The 17,661-nt window shown below is 50.1% G+C and overlaps 1 protein-coding gene across 1 annotated transcript in view; it reads right to left on the bottom strand.

The window, feature by feature from the left end:
• The window catches only part of LOC134741964 (protein HIRA homolog), a 49,695-nt gene that overhangs the window by 7,611 nt on the left and 24,423 nt on the right, over nt 1-17,661 (bottom strand). Inside the window, exons 12-17 of the mRNA XM_063674863.1 lie at nt 16,913-17,093; nt 15,654-15,756; nt 15,348-15,467; nt 8,532-8,678; nt 7,996-8,092; nt 5,344-5,469 (exon numbers count right to left, since the gene is read on the bottom strand). Of these exons, the coding sequence (XP_063530933.1) occupies nt 5,344-5,469; nt 7,996-8,092; nt 8,532-8,678; nt 15,348-15,467; nt 15,654-15,756; nt 16,913-17,093 (774 nt within the window). The remainder of the gene's footprint in view (nt 1-5,343; nt 5,470-7,995; nt 8,093-8,531; nt 8,679-15,347; nt 15,468-15,653; nt 15,757-16,912; nt 17,094-17,661) is intronic.

Below are 17,661 nucleotides of genomic sequence, written 5' to 3'. Positions count from 1 at the left end.
ATAGGACATTCTTACACAGATTGACTAAGTCCCACGGTAAGCCCGAGGAGGCTTGTGTTATGGGTACTCAGAAATATCTGTGCTCATCACACCAATAAATGCCCTTACCGGGATTCGAACCCAGGACCATCGGCTTCACAGGCAGAGTCACTACCCACTAGGCCAGACCGGTCGTCAATACTATCTGTCTTACACCTAGTATATCACAAATAATGAACCCTATTGGGTCGCCACCCTATATGTCGTACCCTGTATTAGCCTGCGTGTGTCGGGGCTGCACGGGGTACAGCGCGTGCGCCACACCGGGTCCCGAGCGTCCGTCCACACCACCCTGTATACAACACATCGTTACGTACCCTGTATTAGCCTGCGTGTGTCGGGGCTGCGCGGGGTACAGCGCGTGCGCCACACCGGGTCCCGAGCGTCCGTCCACACCACCCTGTATACAACACATCGTTACGTACCCTGTATTAGCCTGCGTGTGTCGGGGCTGCGCGGGGTACAGCGCGTGCGCCACACCGGGTCCCGAGCGTCCGTCCACACCACCCTGTATACAACACATCGTTACGTACCCTGTATTAGCCTGCGTGTGTCGGGGCTGCGCGGGGTACAGCGCGTGCGCCACACCGGGTCCCGAGCGTCCGTCCACACCACCCTGTATACAACACATCGTTACGTACCCTGTATTAGCCTGCGTGTGTCGGGGCTGCGCGGGGTACAGCGCGTGCGCCACACCGGGTCCCGAGCGTCCGTCCACACCACCCTGTATACAACACATCGTTACGTACCCTGTATTAGCCTGCGTGTGTCGGGGCTGCGCGGGGTACAGCGCGTGCGCCACACCGGGTCCCGAGCGTCCGTCCACACCACCCTGTATACAACACATCGTTACGTACCCTGTATTAGCCTGCGTGTGTCGGGGCTGCGCGGGGTACAGCGCGTGCGCCACACCGGGTCCCGAGCGTCCGTCCACACCACCCTGTATACAACACATCGTTACGTACCCTGTATTAGCCTGCGTGTGTCGGGGCTGCGCGGGGTACAGCGCGTGCGCCACACCGGGTCCCGAGCGTCCGTCCACACCACCCTGTATACAACACATCGTTACGTACCCTGTATTAGCCTGCGTGTGTCGGGGCTGCGCGGGGTACAGCGCGTGCGCCACACCGGGTCCCGAGCGTCCGTCCACACCACCCTGTATACAACACATCGTTACGTACCCTGTATTAGCCTGCGTGTGTCGGGGCTGCGCGGGGTACAGCGCGTGCGCCACACCGGGTCCCGAGCGTCCGTCCACACCACCCTGTATACAACACATCGTTACGTACCCTGTATTAGCCTGCGTGTGTCGGGGCTGCGCGGGGTACAGCGCGTGCGCCACACCGGGTCCCGAGCGTCCGTCCACACCACCCTGTATACAACACATCGTTACGTACCCTGTATTAGCCTGCGTGTGTCGGGGCTGCGCGGGGTACAGCGCGTGCGCGGCGCGCGGCGCGCGGGTGGAGGCGTGGCCGCCGCACGCGCGCCACACCGGGTCCCGAGCGTCCGTCCACACCACCCTGTATACAACACATCGTTACGTACCCTGTATTAGCCTGCGTGTGTCGGGGCTGCGCGGGGTACAGCGCGTGCGCGGCGCGCGGCGCGCGGGTGGAGGCGTGGCCGCCGCACGCGCGCCACACCGGGTCCCGAGCGTCCGTCCACACCACCCTGTATACAACACATCGTTACGTACCCTGTATTAGCCTGCGTGTGTCGGGGCTGCGCGGGGTACAGCGCGTGCGCGGCGCGCGGCGCGCGGGTGGAGGCGTGGCCGCCGCACGCGCGCCACACCGGGTCCCGAGCGTCCGTCCACACCACCCTGTATACAACACATCGTTACGTACCCTGTATTAGCCTGCGTGTGTCGGGGCTGCGCGGGGTACAGCGCGTGCGCCACACCGGGTCCCGAGCGTCCGTCCACACCACCCTGTATACAACACATCGTTACGTACCCTGTATTAGCCTGCGTGTGTCGGGGCTGCGCGGGGTACAGCGCGTGCGCCACACCGGGTCCCGAGCGTCCGTCCACACCACCCTGTATACAACACATCGTTACGTACCCTGTATTAGCCTGCGTGTGTCGGGGCTGCGCGGGGTACAGCGCGTGCGCCACACCGGGTCCCGAGCGTCCGTCCACACCACCCTGTATACAACACATCGTTACGTACCCTGTATTAGCCTGCGTGTGTCGGGGCTGCGCGGGGTACAGCGCGTGCGCGGCGCGCGGCGCGCGGGTGGAGGCGTGGCCGCCGCACGCGCGCCACACCGGGTCCCGAGCGTCCGTCCACACCACCCTGTATACAACACATCGTTACGTACCCTGTATTAGCCTGCGTGTGTCGGGGCTGCGCGGGGTACAGCGCGTGCGCGGCGCGCGGCGCGCGGGTGGAGGCGTGGCCGCCGCACGCGCGCCACACCGGGTCCCGAGCGTCCGTCCACACCACCCTGTATACAACACATCGTTACGTACCCTGTATTAGCCTGCGTGTGTCGGGGCTGCGCGGGGTACAGCGCGTGCGCGGCGCGCGGCGCGCGGGTGGAGGCGTGGCCGCCGCACGCGCGCCACACCGGGTCCCGAGCGTCCGTCCACACCACCCTGTATACAACACATCGTTACGTACCCTGTATTAGCCTGCGTGTGTCGGGGCTGCGCGGGGTACAGCGCGTGCGCCACACCGGGTCCCGAGCGTCCGTCCACACCACCCTGTATACAACACATCGTTACGTACCCTGTATTAGCCTGCGTGTGTCGGGGCTGCGCGGGGTACAGCGCGTGCGCCACACCGGGTCCCGAGCGTCCGTCCACACCACCCTGTATACAACACATCGTTACGTACCCTGTATTAGCCTGCGTGTGTCGGGGCTGCGCGGGGTACAGCGCGTGCGCCACACCGGGTCCCGAGCGTCCGTCCATACCACCCTGTATACAACACATCGTTACGTACCCTGTATTAGCCTGCGTGTGTCGGGGCTGCGCGGGGTACAGCGCGTGCGCCACACCGGGTCCCGAGCGTCCGTCCACACCACCCTGTATACAACACATCGTTACGTACCCTGTATTAGCCTGCGTGTGTCGGGGCTGCGCGGGGTACAGCGCGTGCGCCACACCGGGTCCCGAGCGTCCGTCCACACCACCCTGTATACAACACATCGTTACGTACCCTGTATTAGCCTGCGTGTGTCGGGGCTGCGCGGGGTACAGCGCGTGCGCCACACCGGGTCCCGAGCGTCCGTCCACACCACCCTGTATACAACACATCGTTACGTACCCTGTATTAGCCTGCGTGTGTCGGGGCTGCGCGGGGTACAGCGCGTGCGCCACACCGGGTCCCGAGCGTCCGTCCACACCACCCTGTATACAACACATCGTTACGTACCCTGTATTAGCCTGCGTGTGTCGGGGCTGCGCGGGGTACAGCGCGTGCGCCACACCGGGTCCCGAGCGTCCGTCCACACCACCCTGTATACAACACATCGTTACGTACCCTGTATTAGCCTGCGTGTGTCGGGGCTGCGCGGGGTACAGCGCGTGCGCCACACCGGGTCCCGAGCGTCCGTCCACACCACCCTGTATACAACACATCGTTACGTACCCTGTATTAGCCTGCGTGTGTCGGGGCTGCGCGGGGTACAGCGCGTGCGCCACACCGGGTCCCGAGCGTCCGTCCACACCACCCTGTATACAACACATCGTTACGTACCCTGTATTAGCCTGCGTGTGTCGGGGCTGCGCGGGGTACAGCGCGTGCGCCACACCGGGTCCCGAGCGTCCGTCCACACCACCCTGTATACAACACATCGTTACGTACCCTGTATTAGCCTGCGTGTGTCGGGGCTGCGCGGGGTACAGCGCGTGCGCCACACCGGGTCCCGAGCGTCCGTCCACACCACCCTGTATACAACACATCGTTACGTACCCTGTATTAGCCTGCGTGTGTCGGGGCTGCGCGGGGTACAGCGCGTGCGCGGCGCGCGGCGCGCGGGTGGAGGCGTGGCCGCCGCACGCGCGCCACACCGGGTCCCGAGCGTCCGTCCACACCACCCTGTATACAACACATCGTTACGTACCCTGTATTAGCCTGCGTGTGTCGGGGCTGCGCGGGGTACAGCGCGTGCGCGGCGCGCGGCGCGCGGGTGGAGGCGTGGCCGCCGCACGCGCGCCACACCGGGTCCCGAGCGTCCGTCCACACCACCCTGTATACAACACATCGTTACGTACCCTGTATTAGCCTGCGTGTGTCGGGGCTGCGCGGGGTACAGCGCGTGCGCCACACCGGGTCCCGAGCGTCCGTCCACACCACCCTGTATACAACACATCGTTACGTACCCTGTATTAGCCTGCGTGTGTCGGGGCTGCGCGGGGTACAGCGCGTGCGCGGCGCGCGGCGCGCGGGTGGAGGCGTGGCCGCCGCACGCGCGCCACACCGGGTCCCGAGCGTCCGTCCACACCACCCTGTATACAACACATCGTTACGTACCCTGTATTAGCCTGCGTGTGTCGGGGCTGCGCGGGGTACAGCGCGTGCGCCACACCGGGTCCCGAGCGTCCGTCCACACCACCCTGTATACAACACATCGTTACGTACCCTGTATTAGCCTGCGTGTGTCGGGGCTGCGCGGGGTACAGCGCGTGCGCGGCGCGCGGCGCGCGGGTGGAGGCGTGGCCGCCGCACGCGCGCCACACCGGGTCCCGAGCGTCCGTCCACACCACCCTGTATACAACACATCGTTACGTACCCTGTATTAGCCTGCGTGTGTCGGGGCTGCGCGGGGTACAGCGCGTGCGCGGCGCGCGGCGCGCGGGTGGAGGCGTGGCCGCCGCACGCGCGCCACACCGGGTCCCGAGCGTCCGTCCACACCACCCTGTATACAACACATCGTTACGTACCCTGTATTAGCCTGCGTGTGTCGGGGCTGCGCGGGGTACAGCGCGTGCGCCACACCGGGTCCCGAGCGTCCGTCCACACCACCCTGTATACAACACATCGTTACGTACCCTGTATTAGCCTGCGTGTGTCGGGGCTGCGCGGGGTACAGCGCGTGCGCGGCGCGCGGCGCGCGGGTGGAGGCGTGGCCGCCGCACGCGCGCCACACCGGGTCCCGAGCGTCCGTCCACACCACCCTGTATACAACACATCGTTACGTACCCTGTATTAGCCTGCGTGTGTCGGGGCTGCGCGGGGTACAGCGCGTGCGCGGCGCGCGGCGCGCGGGTGGAGGCGTGGCCGCCGCACGCGCGCCACACCGGGTCCCGAGCGTCCGTCCACACCACCCTGTATACAACACATCGTTACGTACCCTGTATTAGCCTGCGTGTGTCGGGGCTGCGCGGGGTACAGCGCGTGCGCGGCGCGCGGCGCGCGGGTGGAGGCGTGGCCGCCGCACGCGCGCCACACCGGGTCCCGAGCGTCCGTCCACACCACCCTGTATACAACACATCGTTACGAACAATACAATGCTTCAGCCGCATATACACGATGGCTAAAAAATAAGTGCATTCCCGTTGCCAGGGAGGTTTTGGGATTATACTGAGCAACTTTTACTATGGGACCAACCCCGAAATAGCGAAAAAAAATTGGCTGTTTCATACATTTTGACTGGTTCAATTTCTATGGGAGGTAATTTTTTTTTTTGCGATTTCGTGGTTGGTCGCATAGTAAAAGATGCTCAGTATAATCCCAAAATAACTCAACTGGAACAATCACATCAACAAACGTATAGACAAGGCGGGAGTTGTCTTCCGGCAATGCAGAAGGATGATTGGTAAGAGGTGGGGACTCAACCCAAAAATTACTCTCTGGCTCTATAAGACAATAATCCGCCCCTTACTCTGTTACGGTGCTCTGGTTTGGTGGCCAAGAACAAACCTAGGCAACGTACGAGACAAGCTACATAGACTCCAAAGACTCGCATGCGCGGCCACCACTGGCTGTACGAGGTCCACACCGACTGCAGCCATGGAGGTCATGTTAAGCCTTCCACCGCTGCACCTACACATACAACAAGAGGCCAGTCTCTCAGCGGTAAGGCTGCGAGCCCTTAATATATGGTCCAACATCATAGGAGCTCTTCACACAACTTGCCTGGCTAAGGTATATGACGAATTTCCAGTGCTCAATTCGGGCACGGATCGGATTCATAAACAAGCTATCTTCGACAAAAGGTACAAAATACAGTTATACGAGGACGACAATTACGAAGGACTCAATCCTCGGGAGCTCAGAATCTTCACTGATGGGTCCAAAACAGACAGCGGATCGGGCTCTGGAACCTTCTCAGAAGACCTGAACATGTCAATTACCACTCCACTAGGAGCCCATAACTCGGTATTCCAGGCTGAGTGCATGGGCATCATAAACGCGGCGGCTGCCATCACTGCAAGGAAGGTAGTAGGATCCTCCATCCGCATACTCTCCGACAGTAGAGCAGTCTTGATGGCTCTAAAAAGCCATATAGTCACATCCAAACTTATACACGAATGCCACGAACGACTAATGGAGGTATGTCATAACAATAAGATCACCCTACAATGGATCAAAGGACACAGCGGATCCCGGGGTAACGATGCTGCGGACGAGCTTGCCAGGCAAGGATCGAGTGCGGGAGCGATTGGCCCAGAACCGATCCTCCCGATACCGTTTAGCAAGGTACGCTCAATGCTGCTGGCACGTACAGGGAAACTACACACAGAACATTGGCTAAACCAGACTGGATGCAGACAGGCCAAACAAGCCATGCCTGGCATCAGCGGAAAGCTCACAAGGGTGCTCCTTCAATTAGGAAAGACCCGACTGAGCATGGTGACCAGTGTCATAACAGGTCATGGACTATTTAACAAACATCTTTTTATAACAGGTGTCACAGACAGTCCCCTATGCAGAGGATGCATGGAGACAGAAGAAACAGCCTCTCACGTGGTGCTGGAGTGCAGCGGAGTGGCCCCATACAGGGCAAAACATCTCGGATCCCCGAGAGACCTCCCCGAGGTCCTACTCAACATCAAAGGTTTGATAGGTTTCCTCGAGGAGCTGGGCTGGCAGGACTAGCCCACCCCCATGTCACGCAAAATAGGCGCCAGTCATCGAGTTGCGGAAAATCGCCCGAACTACAATACAATACAATCCCAAAATCTCTCTGGCAACGCGAGCACATATTTTTTAGCCAGCCTGTATCGGGTGGAAAAAATAACGGACCCTGAAGGGAAAATGCCTTAAAACCTTAAATTAGCTCATTTTACTTAAAGGAAACATTCTTTTATTTTTAAAAAGAAACAAAACTGCATTCAAAGATTTTTCATTTTTTTTTCAAATTCACGTATAAAAATATTCTTGAGTAATATTCGATCTTATAGAAATTTTGTACGACAGACGAGTGTAAGACCTAATGTTTCTTGGAGAAATGTTATCATTAAAATTAACTTTATCGACTAGTAGAATAAAAATAAAGTGTTTATTTTTTGAAATTTTTAGTCAGTTCGATTCCCGGGCGAGACAAGCGAATTAAAAAAAAACTTTGAATGCAGTTTTGTTTCTTTTTAAAAATAAAATAATGTTTCCTTTAAGTAAAATTACCTAACTTAAGGTTTGAAGGAACTTTCCCTCCAGGGCCCATATTTTTTTTCCACCCTGTAGATCGTCTATATCAATCACTAGCAACTTGGCGACGATAAAATGTGGCAGCGCCAACACAAACACTTAAAACAAGTCAAACTTGTGTTTATGTCATTTGTACAATAAAGTGTTACATACATACATACAAAATGTCTATGAAAACACGACATATATCATAGTAATCACGTATATGAAATTACTTCGTCGCTGTCAAACTGCTGCAAAATTAACACTTTCCTAAACCCTTGTCAAGCGCCCACATTCACACACAGAACACAAAATAAAAAAAGGTCATGTAAGTAAAAAAACCATAACATCTAGAACTAAAATTTAAACTTACCATGCGTACAATTTTTTGCAATAAATATAACTTTTCCCGTTGCTAAGTGAGATCATTGGATTCCCGTCTTCCAGTAGAGAGCAATTTGTTACCGATACTGAAACATACACAATTTAAAAATTACAATATTCTGAAATACCTTTTTATAAGGAATTCTAAGGTAAGTAATCGAAAACTAAATTACTAGGGAATAATAAAAGAAAAAACACGTGTTTTATTATTTTTCGCGCACTTGCTTAGTTCAATTTGGTCAAAGATACCGATTTCACGGTGTATATGTATACACGGTGGCTAAAAAATAAGTGCATTCCCGTTGCCAGGGAGGTGTTGGGATTATACTGAGCAACTTTTACTATTGGACCAACCCCGAAATCGCGGAGTCATGGGTGTTTTCTATGTATAGGTATAGGTATGTATTTATCTATGTAAGTATGTATATCGTCGCCTAGCACCCATAGTACAAGCTTTGCTTAGTTTGGGGATAGGTTGATCTGTGTAAGATGTCCCCTAATATTTATTTATGAATGAATGCTTACCTCCGGGCTGCATCAGGCTCCTAAAGCTTAGCGGCCTGACGATGCATGTCGCGTTGGCGAGGTCCCAGATGCCGAGCTCGGCGGACGTGGTGACGGCCGCCAGCGTGTCGCCGGAGAGCGTCAGTCTGGCCGCCGGGGACATTAGTGCTGGAAGTTACATCTAAATGTTACATTCAAATGTGCACATGTGAAGTGTGTTGGGTTTTCAAGCCATGATTCAAAATGAAAACCTGCCTTCCCTAAGGCCGCTTTCCCACTGACGTCCAGTTTTTTACGGGATACGGTTTAAAGAGGTTTGTTAAGAACTATAGATAATAGAAGAGGAAAGATGCTTTTGGGCACCTGATACGACACGACGAATTTATCAAAAACATCATAGAAGGGAAAGTTGAAGCAAAGAGGAAGAAGGGAAGGCCAAGGAGAGCGTACATGCATCAAATAAAGGAAAAACTCAACGTCGTGTCGTATCAGGCTGTCAAAGAAAAGGCAGAGGACCGCGAAACATGGAAATTGCTTCACCGACAAGAGACTTACTCTTAAATATGATTATGGTTTTCTGCATGCACAAGACTAAGGTATTCATGCTTCAATAGTCAAATCAATTACAAAAATAATAAATAAGAACATAAAGATAGTATAATAATAAAATTTAAAACAATAAATATTAAAGAATGTCAACAATGAAAACTTCAGAAAAAAACTACCAAAAATTACAAAAATAGAAAACGAGCTATAAATTATTACACTATTACCATTTCTTGATTAGCAGTGATTTTAAAGTCTTCTTAAAATGTACAATATTTAATTCTTTTATAGCGTTCGGAATTTTATTATATATTTCAGGTGCTACACTTTTGCGCATCATGGCTGTTTTACATACTTTATGGCATAAATCAGTCTGGCGTGAGCAACGATTACGTTCGGACGCGTTCCTTTGTTTACCTTTTTGTAAGACCGATTTTTTTGTGTTTTGCTGAGAGTATTATAATTCCGAGTGTGTACAAATTGATTACAATGACTTTAGTACTGATAATACGTGAAAAACTAAGTTAATTAGTGATTTTTTCGTGAAAACACAATATTAGTGGTTTTATCGAACTACCCTCAATTTATGATTATGAGTGAATCGGGCGAGGATACGGCCCCGCAGCCGGCCGCGGGTGCCGAGATGTCCCCAGAATCAATCAGGAAGGTTATCATGGGCTCCGAGGCCTCCACTCCTCAAGGAGATGGTGAGATGGACTTGCAATGGGATGACGGAGATTTGAATGCCGTTAACCAACTCGCTGCGGAGCCCGAGCCAGACTCTGCAGAGCAGCGAGGCGATAAGCGACGGTTAGAGGATGACGGTGGCGATGATGATGAGTTTACGCTCGTATGTAGGAATAAACGTAGAGATGTACGTCGTTCCCCCCCTTCGAGTAGTCCTCTACCAAAGTCTGACGATATTATTTATGAGGTTTCAGTTAGTTCCAAAAACGCTCTCCCGAAACAATTGGGATTTGCAAAGATATTGTCGAGTCATAATGTGCAGGGCGTCTTAAGAGTAAAATATAAGAGTCCTTTCAAAGTACTGATCAGATTTAATACTGAGATTAACGCAAACAGTTTCTTGGAGAGTGAAGTTGCGAAGAATTTTGAGTGGATTTGTAGAAATACTAACGAGTTGCCATTCTGCTACGGGGTAGTCAGAGATATAGATTTTGATGTTGATGAAAAGGATCTAAAAGATATTTTTGTGTGTGATTCAGATACAGAGATTTTAGCCGTCAAACGATTAAACAAAAGAGATGAGCAGGGTAAGTGGGTAAAGTGTGAAACTGTACGTGTTTGTTTTCGAGGGTCAATTCTGCCCCCTTACGTTAAGGCGTATGGATGTCGTATGGCGGTAGATTCATATAAGTATCCAGTCACCCAATGTTCGAAATGCTGGCGATTTGGCCATGTCAGTAATTTTTGTCCATCCAAGGTACAAATCTGTCCTAAATGCGGAGAAAAACATGAAAATTGTGAAACAAAGAAGTTCCAATGCGTGAACTGCAACGGGAACCATTTATCCTTGATGAAAAGCTTATGTCCCGCGTTCCTAAAAGAAAGATCCATTCGTGCATTCATGGGGCAAAACAATTGCACATATAAAGTAGCCCTAAAGAAAATTAACGAGGAAAAAAAGCAGAATACTGATGTAAGCAGTGGCTTCCAGGCGAGAGAAACTCTGCTACTGAATCCGAGTCCCCTAGTATTTTCAACCGGGGAATCCTCGAAGCCTTCTTGTAGAGATATATGTGCTGGGGCTTCAGTTAGTAATTTTAATTTTGAAGAAGAGCATCCTGAAAGCGAATTAGTAAAAAGTGTACTTCAAAATAAGGATATTGGAAGCAAAAATAAAAAGCAAAGTGACAAAAAACGCCGCAAATCGAAGAGAAGCGAGAAACATAATATGAGTGCCGAGGAATCATCTGAAACTGAAAGTACCCGTCCTCCAATTGACGTAGTCCCCCCTCAGCAATCTCGAAGAACTCGCAAAGAAAGAAAGTCCTTAATAGATAGGTTTTTGGAAAAGATAAATGAAGCAATGGCAACCGAGGGAGATTTTGAAAATAAAATTAAGGTATTTATGGAATTTATCTGGAGTGAGGTTAAGAATTTTGTTCAGAAATTTTTCACTATAGAGATGTTGTTAAAGCTTTTTGGAAATCACAATAATGGCCAGTAACACAACAAAAAAGGATTTGATAAGCATATACCAATGGAATGCTAACAGTTTAAAACCTAAAGCTCGAAACTTTGAACTTTTAATACTACAAGATAAAATCCATATGGCATTTGTGAGTGAGACTTGGCTTTCTACTCAAACTACTCTTAAGTTTAGTGGATATAACGTAGTAAGAGCAGACAGGTCCGATTCTTATGGTGGCCTGTGCGCCATCATACACAGATCAATAAAATTTTCACATAGACCTTATAATGTAACTAATTCTGAAATGCAAGTCATGATTATTGAAATATTTAATATTCCTGGCCTTAAACATATTATATCGATATATTGCCCACCCTCCGTAACCACTAATCAGCATGATTGGGACTCAATCTTCAGTTTTGTTAAGTCAGAGTGTCTAATATTTGGTGATATGAATGCTCATCACGCCCTATGGTCATGTAAATCCGATCGGAGAGGAGAGGCTGTGTACAAAGCTATGTTTGAAAATGATTTCGTGTGTCTAAACGATGGTTCACACACTCGCATTAAATGGGTTAATGGCAGCCTGCAGACATCTTCACCTGACATCTCATTCGCTTCAACGGACATTGCTACTAATGTTAGCTGGCAGACTTGTAATGAAAATTTGGGTAGTGATCATGTGATATTAAAGATGAACTGTGGTTATATCCGATCTAAAATGTTTACCAAGAAGAGGAATTATAAAGAGGCTAGCTGGGCAGAGTATAATAAAGAAGCAGAAACAGTGTTTGATGTTTCAGTGAGTGATGACGTTCAAACTAGTTATGATATATTTATGAAAAACATCCAATCATTAGCTGATAAACATATCCCTTGGATCAAGACGAGTGAAGACCCTTCATCAAAATTTCGACCTAAACATTATTGGAATTCAGAAATATCCAAAGCTGTAGCAGAAAGACGTTTAGCCTTGGCAAAGGTGCGACGTAATCCTACTCCATCAAATCTTTCTTGCTGGCAAACCAAGGTGTCAAAAGCCAGTGAACTGATAAAAAAGGCTAGCTCGAAAGCGTGGAAAGATTTTTGTACGAGCATCGACCATGAATCATCAGCTACTATCATGTGGAGGAAAATGAGATGGATGAAGGGAAACTCTGGAGGCCGTGCTGGTGTTGATCCCGACAACGCCAGGAATCTGCTTTACTCATTGACCCCAGATAGTGTTGCTGAACTGGACCCGTCCTTTTCTAGTGCACAATCTTCTGTGTTAGAAATCCCGATTACTCTCCCTGAATTGCAAAATTGTTTAAAAAAGAAGGATACCTCTCCAGGAGTTGATAACATATCTTATTCTATGATTTTTAATCTTTCAGACAATGGTAAATTAATGCTGATAAAAATATTTAATCTCATAATTCATACCGGGGTTGTCCCGGATCAGTGGAGAGATGTCCAAATAGTCCCTATACTTAAGCCGGGGAGGGACCCCGGCTTGCCATCTTCTTTACGTTCGATTTCTTTAATATCTTGTCCATGTAAAATTCTACACTTGATTCTTATGAAGAGAATTGAATGGTTTGTGGAGAGCCGGGGTCTCCTTCCTAACGCATCGACTGGTTTCAGACGGGCTCAGTCTTGTTTAGATAATTTGGCTTTACTTACAACTGATATTCAGCAGCGACGAATGGCGCAAAATGAAGGAGGCCTACACCCAAAGGGTAGAAAAAGGCTAAAGAGAGAGAGAAGAGAGAGAGATATTCAGCAAGGATTTGGTAAAAAACAACCTACTGTTGCTTGTTTTATCGACATCGATAATGCATATAATAACATAGATATACGCTCATTAATTAACATTTTACAAAACATAAGCATAGGTAATAAGATATGTGATATGATATCTATGGAATTTCCTTTCTAATAGGCGCTGTAGAATTATTCTGAATTGTGGAGGTAACCCTTTAATTAGACATACACACCAAGGATTAGCCCAAGGAGATCCCATTTCTCCTCTTTTATTTAATATTGCAACCATGGAAATCGGTAATAGTATTAATAATGTTTGTATCTCGCAATATGATGATTTCGTGTTGTATAAAACAGTGGAAAGAGGGCGCACTACAGATACAGTTAGTGTTCTACAACTCTCTATTGACTGTTTGATTGGTTGTCTAGAAAAAGTTGGCTTGTATCTGTCTGAGAATAAATCGAAAGTATGTGTTTTTAAAAGATCACGAAAAGATGTTAATGTTGACATAGTTGTTAATGGCAAGTCTCTCGAGGTTGTTCGTAAAGTTAAGTATTTAGGATTATGGCTGGATTCGCCCTTGAGATGGGGGCTCCATATAAAAGAGCTGTGTGAAAGAAATTACAAACATATTAATATTTTAAAGGTTCTAGCGGGCAGGTCTTGGGGAGTTCACCCTAAAAATCTCAGGCGCCTCTATATATCTCTCTTAAGAAGTCGCCTGGATTATGGTAGTTTTATTTATGGAAGCTGTGCTATTTATCATTTAAAGAAATTAGACATTTTGCAAAATAGAGCTTTGCGTGTGTGCGGAGGCTTCATACGCAGCACACACGCAAAGCTAGCTAATAGTGCTCCAGTTGTAATACTATCTGACTCAAAGAGTGCACTTCAACACCTTAATCGTTGTGTTTATGGACAAAGAGGCATGCCTGTTGCATATGAAGCTCTACAGTTGATTCATGAGTTTATTTGTAAAGATAGAGTTGTTAAAATACAGTGGATTCCTTCCCACGTAGGGTTAGTAGGAAACGAGGCAGTAGATAAGCTTGCTAAAACCGCTGTAATGGATGGCTCTGTACTCGATTCTATACCATATTCAAGTGAAGTAATTCCCAGAATTAAAAAAAGATGTTTACAGAAATGGGAATACCATTTTGGAGAACAAGCTTTATCAAGGGGTGTTAGAATCTGGTACAGAACAATTCAAGATAGACCCTTGTGGATACCCTGGTTTGATTCTGCTAACCTCTCTAGAAAAGTGTTAGTCTCAGCTTTCGGAGTCCGGTCCGGACACATCCCTACAAACAAATTTCTGTGCATGATGGGTGTTAAATCGTCACCACTGTGTGCAAACTGTCAGAAGACTGATGACTTGTCTCACGTGTTGTTGGAATGCGTCCGGAATTCGGACTTGAGAAAAAGAATTTTTGGTAGTCTGGGCTCCATGCACAATGGACAGATCAATTGTTGGTTGTCAGAACCTATATCGGACAAAGCAATCAGTGTTTACCACTTTATTGACCTCTCCCTTGAGTAGGGAACTATGATAGCACCCATGAGGCTGACATGTTCACCTAGAGTGTCCAAAGCCTCCATAAAAACCAGATAAAAAAAAAATGGCATAAATATTTTTTATATTGAGATCGTACAGGGAGCTTTCGTGTGTCACAAATTTTATCAAAAACATTACATTTTACAAAGACAGAAATTTCCAAGATATATAGGCAGGGCAGAGTTAGGATAATTAGTGATTTAAAGTCCGGAATAACACTATCCATCATTTTAGACCACACATAGATCGTATACATCTTTTCTGGGCTTTAAGTACTGCGTCTTCATCAGCTGCATTGCCCCATAAGATGACTCCATATCGTAGTACCGATGCAACAAGTCCATGATAAGCAACACGTGAAGCTTCATTATTTACTACCTTGGAAAGCTTATGAAAAGCAAGTGCTGACTTACTTAAATATTTACACACATCGTTTATATGGTATTTCCAAGTAAGTTGGCTGTCAATGAATAATCCTAGAAATTTGCTCACTCCTATAGTCTATTTCTAATTCCTATTATTTGGTTCAGGTACAATTTGGGAATAAATTTTTTATACACGAATTCAATATATATCATACTTTTTTCTTGCGATAGATAATCAATAATGTAATAGGTTGTATAATACTGTCCGCGCGCCAATTCCGTGCATTCGGAGGTCGAGGAAGTGGGAGGGTGTGCGCCACGCAGGTACGTACAAAATGACACTAATCTGTCATGACGCCCAACATTCCTTACATTCCTCAGCCGTGCACGGAATTCGCGCGCGGACAGTAGGTAGGTATGCAATAGGTTGTGTGGGGTCATGACCTCGCGACCTCGGGCTGTGACTCACCAATGGGTGGGAGGGCTCTGTGCGCCGTGGTGCGCGCGAGCCGCCACGCGTGCAGCGAGCCGTCCGCGCACGACACCACGGCCGAGCGCGCGTCGCACGCTATGCACGTCACTGGGGAACCTGCCACATACGTTATAACTAGAGATGGCTTGAATATGGATATTGCCGAATATTATTATCTATATATTTTGCGTCTATGAAGACGCAATGCACGAAATTTAACAGGTGGAATACTATCCTAAGTAATGTTGCACTAAAATGAAATAGTTTATAATTAATTTGTAATAATAGTAAGTCTCAAAATACCTAAATATGTTTCCCAGACGGGATCGCTGGAGGCGGAATTGTTGGGCAGCAGTTGTAACCGGGAGAGCGTGCCGTAATGAGTGTTACACGCTTTGTTGATCACCTGTAACGCAATAGTACATTGTAGGAGAGGCCGGAAAACCGCTCAAAGATGGACGAGTGAGTTTGAGGGCCGACACGTTATAGTGAAGGCGCGTGGGCGCGGGTGTGTGTGTGTGTGTGTGTGTGTGTGTGTGTGTGTGTGTGTGTGTGTGTGTGTGTGTGTGTGTGTGTGTGTGTGTGTGTGTGTGTGTGTGTGTGTGTGTGTGTGTGTGTGTGTGTGTATGTGCTGGCGTGGCGTACCTGCAGGCGCAGGGCTCCGGCGGCGCGCACGACGGGCCCGGCGCTGCCGAGCGCGGGCCCGGGTGTGTGTGTGTGTGTGTGTGTGTGTGTGTGTGTGTGTGTGTGTGTATGTGCTGGCGTGGCGTACCTGCAGGCGCAGGGCTCCGGCGGCGCGCACGACGGGCCCGGCGCTACCGAGCGCGGGCCCGGGTGTGTGTGTGTGTGTGTGTGTGTGTGTGTGTGTGTGTGTGTGTGTGTGTGTGTGTATGTGCTGGCGTGGCGTACCTGCAGGCGCAGGGCTCCGGCGGCGCGCACGACGGGCCCGGCGCTACCGAGCGCGGGCCCGGGTGTGTGTGTGTGCGTGTGTGTGTGTGTGTGTGTGTGTGTGTGTGTGTGTGTGTGTGTGTGTGTGTGTGTGTATGTGCTGGCGTGGCGTACCTGCAGGCGCAGGGCTCCGGCGGCGCGCACGACGGGCCCGGCGCTACCGAGCGCGGGCCCGGGTGTGTGTGTGTGTGTGTGTGTGTGTGTGTGTGTGTGTGTGTGTATGTGCTGGCGTGGCGTACCTGCAGGCGCAGGGCTCCGGCGGCGCGCACGACGGGCCCGGCGCTACCGAGCGCGGGCCCGGGTGTGTGTGTGTGTGTGTGTGTGTGTGTGTGTGTGTGTGTGTGTGTGTGTGTATGTGCTGGCGTGGCGTACCTGCAGGCGCAGGGCTCCGGCGGCGCGCACGACGGGCCCGGCGCTACCGAGCGCGGGCCCGGGTGTGTGTGTGTGTGTGTGTGTGTGTGTGTGTGTGTGTATGTGCTGGCGTGGCGTACCTGCAGGCGCAGGGCTCCGGCGGCGCGCACGACGGCCCCGGCGCTACCGAGCGCGGGCCCGGGTGTGTGTGTGTGTGTGTGTGTGTGTGTGTGTGTGTGTGTGTATGTGCTGGCGTGGCGTACCTGCAGGCGCAGGGCTCCGGCGGCGCGCACGACGGGCCCGGCGCTACCGAGCGCGGGCGCGGGCAGCGCGTAAAAGGCGGGGGGCGGAGCGCCGTTGCCACTTCTCTTCACTTGCACCTCTTCAGTTTTAGGGCCGGGGAGGGAAGGCGCTGAACGCTTGCGTAATCGCTGATCGAGACCGCTAAAAATATAAATGTATACAATTTCTATAACTTGAAAATACATAAAACTAACCGCTTCTGGTTATAATCGAACTCGCTCCGCCCGAATAGACCGGCCAAAATAGCAAAGACTCTGTTGGGTTAATGATAGTCGTAGCCTGAAAAATTGTAGGACGATAGGTTGTGCCGAAAATACGGTCGTACATTTTTACCTATTTCTATGATTTATTTCGCCTCTATCTAAATTATAAAACCTATACTACGTACAAGTACGTACGTAATGTTTGTAATTTAATGTAAGTATGCATAGGTGCATGTCAACTTAGATATAAGTATATGACTTTTATTTAGAAATTTTGTGACATTATTTAAATACTATACCAATTGAATTTAATTGCATTGAATTTTATATGAATGTTTTGATAAATTATTATTGTATTTTAATATGTAAATTTTATGTTAGTGTGTAAGATATTTTTTGCTATGCCCTACCAGGGTATCAGTGCAGGCGCGGATCCAGCCCTCAAAAAAGGTTGTGGTCACAGCCACCCGAAAACCGAAAATCGGCCAAGTGCGACTCTAAGTTCG

The sequence above is a fragment of the Cydia strobilella genome, chromosome 6 (assembly GCF_947568885.1).
Source record: "Cydia strobilella chromosome 6, ilCydStro3.1, whole genome shotgun sequence".
NCBI classification, from domain to species: Eukaryota; Metazoa; Arthropoda; class Insecta; order Lepidoptera; family Tortricidae; genus Cydia; species Cydia strobilella.
Note: the sequence above shows the minus strand (reverse complement) of the source record. Positions and strands in the feature narration are given on the sequence as shown.